Source organism: Anabas testudineus, chromosome 3 (assembly GCF_900324465.2).
Source record: "Anabas testudineus chromosome 3, fAnaTes1.2, whole genome shotgun sequence".
In the NCBI taxonomy this organism is placed as follows: domain Eukaryota; kingdom Metazoa; phylum Chordata; class Actinopteri; order Anabantiformes; family Anabantidae; genus Anabas; species Anabas testudineus.
In genome coordinates this window covers 6,585,703-6,593,191 of record NC_046612.1, presented here as the reverse complement: position 1 = coordinate 6,593,191, position 7,489 = coordinate 6,585,703, and the positions used below count along the sequence as shown (strand labels likewise).

General features: G+C 37.0%; 1 protein-coding gene across 1 annotated transcript; it reads left to right on the top strand.

The window, feature by feature from the left end:
* The first annotated feature begins 2,354 nt into the window (after nt 1–2,354).
* rhcga (Rh family, C glycoprotein a) lies at nt 2,355–6,330 on the top strand. The gene is made up of 11 exons (XM_026378958.1): nt 2,355–2,633; nt 3,185–3,377; nt 3,538–3,688; nt 3,780–3,927; nt 4,101–4,267; nt 4,391–4,528; nt 4,867–5,003; nt 5,178–5,302; nt 5,535–5,608; nt 5,722–5,795; nt 5,885–6,330. Exons 1-11 carry the CDS (start codon nt 2,426–2,428, stop codon nt 5,916–5,918), a joined length of 1,449 nt encoding a protein of 482 aa, XP_026234743.1. The 5' UTR covers nt 2,355–2,425; the 3' UTR covers nt 5,919–6,330.
* The last annotated feature ends 1,159 nt before the right edge of the window (nt 6,331–7,489 follow it).

Genomic DNA, 7,489 nt, shown 5'->3' with positions numbered 1-7,489 from the left:
CTTTCTGTCTGACCTTTTCTTTTAGCCTCTCCAGCTTTTCTTCTGCCACTACTACTAAAATGATTAAGTCTTTACTTGTCACGTGGACGTTTGTAACTGTGACAATGTTGCTTCATTTTAAGGAATCACTTAAAATCTCTGAGAACCACTACTACATTAGATAAACCCCGCTGTGTACAGACTATGCAAATTCCTTCTAACTCTCCTGAAACTTAAAATCCTGCACTTTAGATATAAAACTACATATTATTAATAATGACTTTGCTTGCCCACTGTAAGATATTTATTCTAATGTTAAATTATCAAAATCAGTTTCTTCAACCAAATATTCATAACAAATAGTAATAAACAGTGACATCAGTCCTGAGGAATTATCCGCTTGGCTGTAACTCTTATAAAAAAGAACTCTATAAAATTGGAGTGGCAAAATACACACTGAAATTAAATAAGTTATAATTTCCTTATTATGTATAGCTAAAATAATTTATTTCAGCCTAATCAGTCATACTTGTTCTCAAAGTTCTACATTTAGTTACAACTATTGGGCAGTGGGGCCCCCAGGGGTCCTCCAACAGATTTATAGCAATAGTACTTGAGGCCATAGCAGCATTTTTAAAGAATAATCATTTTATATTCATTTTATTTAGAACGGGGAATATCTATACACAACTGTGCAATTTGTTTACCCACTACGAATGTACTGGACCCTACAAACTAAACTCTCAAACTTTCAAATTTGAATTTTTGATCAACTGGACTTTTTCCTCATTATCTCGAAATGTTTCACTGATCATTCAAGCAGATTTTGAAGTTACTTTAAATTTAAATTTAAATTTAAGTTAAATTTTGAGTTACCTGACACTTAATAAAATAAAAAGTCCAGTTGCCGTGACTGAACTTCCCGATTATTTATAAGCCTAAACTGCAAAACCTGCCTCATTACCTCTGCACGCCAGTTCCTCGTAAGTTCCACTTCCACATGTAATTGCTTTTGTTAATGTGAGTGTACCTTCTCCAGAAGTCTCTCAGTGTTATTTCAACTATACCAGGTTTAAAAATGGATTAAATGCAACTGAAAATACAAATAATACAAAAACAGGTTTATTGTGACTGAACAGTGAACCTGTCTAAGGCAGCTCCATCATTTAAATGTCATCATGAAGACAAGTTAACACTACAATTTTTCTGAAAACACAAGGAAACAAGTCCTGAAAGCATTTAAAACATTACCACTTCCATCCAGTGTCTGGAGATTTAAATCAATACATAACAATTCACTGTCCTCACTAAACAGATTAAATATCATTGTGAGACTCACAATGATATTTAATCTGTTTTGTATAAATGTGTTTGTCTTTGCTGATCCACTGCCATGAAACCTGAATCGGCCAATATGATATTCTCATTTATTATTGAGAAACAGGCACTAAAACAACAAATATTGCAATGAAGCATTAACTCTCTCTTAAAATTAAGTGGTAAGAAATACTGCCAACAATTGTTTGATTATTAAACACACCCTGTCATACTATCACAGAGAAGGATCGCATCAGTGTAATGTGTTACATAATGAGCCGAAGAGCATGATTGTGTTGAAGAAGTACACAGATACAATCTGGAATGTTCTTTGTGCCACAGATATGCAAAGCCTCAACCCATATAATGAAACATATGATGTTTTCTTAAACTGGAATAACTTCTTTTAGATAATCGTTGAGATTATTAAAGAACACCAGAACACAAAGTACGCATGATTTGTAGAAAAGGAAGAACGTTTTGAAGACACGTGCTTCACCTAGTGGACAAAAAGACTCTTTCTTGTGCATCAATCATTTTGAGTCGAAATATGTATTTTTCATCTTTTCCTGTCTCCAGACAGGGATCATTACAGAAAGTGAGTGACTAAGTCTAACTGGCTGTGTGTCATCCAAGGTCAATTTTCGGACAAAGCACGCAGCTAAAACTCAAGAACATTTCCAACATGGGACCAAATCAGCCCTCTACCTGAATAACTTTTCCATTACACATAGGTCATGTTGATATTTACCATGCCTTGCAAAATGTGAACAGTTTATACCAATGGCTAGGAATTGCCATTACATACATTGCTGTATGTGCACCATAAGGTAGTCCTTACTGTGTTGTTTCCTCTCACTTCATTACTTTATTTCCGGCAATGACACCTGTTCTAGCAGGAATGTTAAGATCTGCAGCTTGGTCTAGTTAAAGAGCAGAAACAAAAGCTAGCAGATGAGGAGTGGTTTACCTGTTAGATAATGTGTCACCACCTCCTATCAGTGGGAGAGATTTGGGGCACACCTCTCATAAGCTCTATAAATACCAGCCGGGATGCTGTTGGAAGTCACAGTGAAGTGAGAACTTGGCTGAGAAGTGATCGGAGCATCATCAGCAAAGAACCATCACCATGGGGAACTGCTTTTTCAGCCAGGATAAGAACACCAATGTGCGTGTTAGTCTGCCGGCGGTCTGCTTCGTCTGGGAGATTGCTATGGTTGTGCTGTTTGGAATTTTCGTCAGGTATAATGAAGAGGCAGATGCACACTGGGGAGAGTATAAAAAAACTCACAACATCACCACCGACATGGAAAATGACTTCTACTACCGATATCCCAGTGAGTACAACATATGTGTGTTTCATTAATGAATGAGCAGGAATATTAGCAATGTATGATAATATTTCTTGGCTATTTTTCCACTCATGGTAGACAGATGACTACACAGGCGTAACTTTCTCTAACCTTTCTTATAATACCTTTTATCAAGAAATTCAATATATTTCTTATGTCCTACACTTCAGCGGAACTGAAACTGTCTTATCAACAGATTTAACCAGTTTTTCTCCTGGTTTCGAAAGTTGAGCACTTTATGATAGGCCCCCCTTCTCCTTTAATGTGAAATTAAAATATTAGCACCACACAAAGCAAAACACACCTTTCATCATACTATGCAATGTTTATGATGTTTCCGGATTCATTGTGATGATTAATGAGGAATCCAAAACCTCTCTTGAGCATTTAACTGACTGACTAATGTGAGAAGGAGGAGAAGGTTTTTGTTCAACCCAGATGTTTTGTGTTGTTCTATTTAATTAATCTTTCAAGTGCACCACGTTCTGTAACGCCTTGACACTTGTCATTATAATGTTTTATTGCCCTCCCTGCAGGCTTCCAGGACGTCCACGTCATGATTTTCGTTGGATTTGGTTTCCTCATGACATTTCTGAAGCGCTACAGCTTCGGTGCTGTGGGTTTCACCTTCCTGATTGCCGCCTTTGGTCTGCAGTGGGCTCTTCTCATGCAAGGCTGGTTCCACTCCCTCGACTACAGCACTGGAAAAATCCTCATTGGAATAGAGAAGTAGGTCTCTTCATAAAATGTTTTTACAATATGTGTCATTCAGTACAATAGAGGGCTGCATGTGGGACAACACAGGTGTGTCATGTAACGCCCTGCTCTACAAGACGTTGTTACATCAGTAGTCAGTAATGCATATTAACTTGGTCCATATCCTCTGCAGTTTAATCAATGCAGATTTCTGCTGTGGTGGCGTTCTGATTGCCTTCGGTGCCCTCCTGGGAAAAGTAAGCCCAGTCCAGATGATGGTTGTCTCCTTGTTTGGCGTCACACTGTATGCTGTGGAGGAATATATCATCCTCAACCTCCTTCATGTGAGTCCCACCATAATTATCCCACAGGGAACTTAACTATTAGTTGTCCAAGGATTTAGGATTTACAACAGTGAAATTTTTGTTTCCACAGTGCAGAGATGCTGGTGGCTCCATGGTCATTCATACCTTCGGTGGATACTATGGTTTGGCCATCTCCTGGATCCTCTACCGACCAAACCTAAACAAGAGCAAACACCTGAATGGATCTGTCTACCACTCTGACTTGTTTGCCATGATTGGTGAGTAACCAGTAGTTTATATTTCATATGTCAACACATTTTAACCTCACATTCGTATTTCCTTTCGGAGACTAAACTAAACTACATTTAATATATGTAATATTTTACATTGACTGGTTTCCTTGTTTGTAAAAGTCCAACTGAGCTTTGGTTGACTTTTTCTCACCTCACAGGCACACTGTTCCTGTGGTTGTTCTGGCCCAGTTTTAACTCAGCCATTGCAAATCACGGTGATGGACAGCACAGAGCAGCCATAAACACTTACATCTCCCTGGCTGCCTCCGTTGTCACAGCTGTGGCCATCTCCAGTATGACTGAGAAGAGAGGAAGACTGGATATGGTAATGCTATGTTGTAGAAAACAGATAACACACATGACATTCGCTCAATAATTCTACAAGTAGTCATGTGGCATTTGTTGTATATATTATCTCTTATGACTCACATGCTGTTTCACCTGACAGGTGCATATCCAGAATGCCACTTTGGCAGGTGGTGTGGCCATGGGAGCATCAGCAGAGTTCATGATAAGTCCATACGGCTCACTCATTGTGGGTTTCTTCTGTGGCATCATCTCCACCTTTGGCTTTAAATTTGTCTCGGTGAGCCTGCAGTCTTTCATTTCTTTACTTTTAAGACCAGTTCCTTCCAGATTCCAAAATCCGATGACTAATGTTAAGAGCTCTCACTGAGTACTTTCAAAGTTAAATGTAAGATGGAAACTGTGAAGTGAAGCAAATTATGACACAACCCAGTTTGTTCTTGAAGGTGTTGCTGACTTTGAACCTTATGGCAGACATTATTATCTAATTAAACACATACATTAATGTTGCAAAGTGGCTAAATAGCTAGCTACAGTGGCTCAACATTAAAGGGCCCTAATACAGGTGTGGCTACAGTTTTTTTTAATTATATATGTTATAATTTTTCTCATAATCAGCCCTTCTTAGAAAAACATCTCAAGCTCCAGGATACATGTGGTATCCACAACCTGCATGCTGTGCCGGGGATGCTTGGCGGATTTATCAGTGCCATCGTTGCAGCAATGGCCTCTGAATCTGTCTACAGCAAAGAGGGGTAAGTGACAATTAAACTGGATTCAGAATTGACTTTGCCCGTTTACAGCATCACAGGAAAACACTGTGTTTACTTTCATTAACAAAGACATTTGTAGTTTCACTTATTGATGAGATAAAACTGACTTTGCTTTGCACAGACTTTATGTGACAATCTGGCTTTTTTTCTGCCTAGGTTGATTGCTACACTTGGCTTGGAAGGCAATTATGCAAACAGAGGTGCAGGTACGCAGGGAGGCTACCAGGCTGCTGGCACATGTGTGGCAATGGTATTTGGAATTGTTGGAGGGGCAATTGTTGGTAAGTTTTAAAAACATGTTGCACATTATCCAACTAACGAAAACAATGGTCTGTGATGTCAAACAGTCTGTTCCAAGCAATATTATGACTGCTATTGTCAGAAGGGAATCTATTCTGATTTTAAAAGGACTTTACATAAATGTTACAGAGCTAGTTTAAAAATCATTTATCAATTTCTCTAAATAGATTTTTGGGATGTCTTGTTTAATGCTTCTTTGTTCTCTGTTTAAAGGGCTCATCCTGAAGTTGCCTATCTGGGGCGACCCTGCTGATGATAACTGCTTTGATGATGAAGTTTACTGGGAGGTAAGAATGTCTCTTCACCACCAGATGGTGGTGTGGTCATTTAATTGAAAAAAGATTTAACACTCTCTGAAATCCCTCATGACTCATGATCTTATCCCACTTGTCGGTTTCAGGTTCCTGAGGATGAGGAGAGCATTCCTCCTGTTTTGGAGTACAACAACCACATGGCACACAAGCACCAAGACAGGTAAGCTGACTCACAGTTACACATTCTCACTTACTTTTTACTTTTCATAAATTTCTCAACAACTGTGAATTTCTTTGTTTGTTTGACAGATGTGATTCAAACTATAATCTGGAGCAACTTTAGAGCCGCACAGTAGGAGATCAACTCCATCACATTAATTACCATTATATATAGCTGTGAAACTACATTAATTTATGAAGGAGGCAACCACACAGATTGGTAACCCTACAAAAGATGAAGAACATTTTTTAACATGAAAATCACTCTTATCTTCCAAGATTTACTCCGATTTACACTCTGCATATAATAATGACAATATATACACATAATGACAGATGCTTGATGAATGGAAAACGCTTTTAAAAGGTCAAATACTTATGTTGCGATTTATGTTGCGTAAACTAATTATGATGCACAGAAGAACGGAAAGCTGTTAGCTTGAAAATTTGTGGATGGCCTTTATGAACTGAAGGCAATTTCACAAAATATGCAGCCATTTTTTAAAAAGATAGATAGAGAGGTACATGTAAGTTTTTTCTTTTGCATTATGTAAAGGACTTTGTCAATTGTATATACAAATAATTCCACTTTTTATTTGTTTTATATTGTAGCTATGATACAGTTTCCAGCAACTTAGTTGCTGTGGTGTTGAATGGTACATCCTCTTGATTATATGTGACACTCTGCTTGTTGTATTATTAGCATATTATAATTTGAGTTGTGCAAGTCTGTTGATGAAAGAAATGTAAAATTAAAAACATTATATTATATTCTTGTCTTTAACTCTTATTTACCTTTTACATATATTTACTAGAATATAAATACACTTAAAAGTAATCAAAATAAAAAAAAAAAACATTTCCTAATAAACATTGCAAAGTACAGTACAAGTGGACACACTGTGTTTAGTGAAATAACTGATTGTGGTAAAAAAACAAAAATTGCGACAATAGTTATAACAAAATATAAGTAATTATTATAATGTCTGAAAGGACAAATAAAGTAAAGCATAGACTGTGATGGCGGTTGTGATCACAGGTGACTAAAGTATACAAACTCAATACTTAAGTAAAAGTACAAGAACCAAAGTACATACACCAAACTTTACTTAAAGTACAAAAGTAAAAGTACTGCACTAAGAAACCGGTGTATTTTGAACAGAGTTGAATTTGATGCTGTTGTTATCCATATTTATTGGGTAAATTCTCAAAGTGAAAATGATGGTACAGATGTGTTGTTACCTACAGACTGTGGGACAAAAACAGAAGTTGGTCTGATCGGGTCGGGCTGGTCTTAACCCGATTATTATACCAGAATGAATTCATAAATTACATCAACATTAACATTTATTATAAGAATCTAAACCTGCAAAAAGTAACTAGTAACTAATGCTGTCACATGAATGTAACAGAGTAAAAGTACAATATTTTCTTCTGATTTGTAGTGGAGTACAAGTAAAGTAAGTACCTCAAACTTGTACTTGAATACATGTATTTAGTTACTTCCCTCCTCTGGTGATGTATGATTTTCCTAGTGACACCTTTATATGTGCCGTATTTAACCATTAAATACAACCTGTCTGAAATGACAATTTCTCTTTTACCCCATAAGGTGGCGCTATGGGGTAAAATATTCAGTGTAAATCACAGCCCAACAGTTTTTTATGTCAGAAATAAAAGCTCAATAGAAGATCT

Coding starts and splice junctions, on each gene's coding strand:
- rhcga (XM_026378958.1), top strand. CDS start 2,426: ATGGGGAACTGCTTTTTCAGCCAGGATAAGAACACCAATGTGCGTGTT. Junction 2,634..3,184: donor CTTCTACTACCGATATCCCA/GTGAGTACAACA, acceptor CCCTCCCTGCAG/GCTTCCAGGACGTCCACGTC. Junction 3,928..4,100: donor TGACTTGTTTGCCATGATTG/GTGAGTAACCAG, acceptor CTCACCTCACAG/GCACACTGTTCCTGTGGTTG.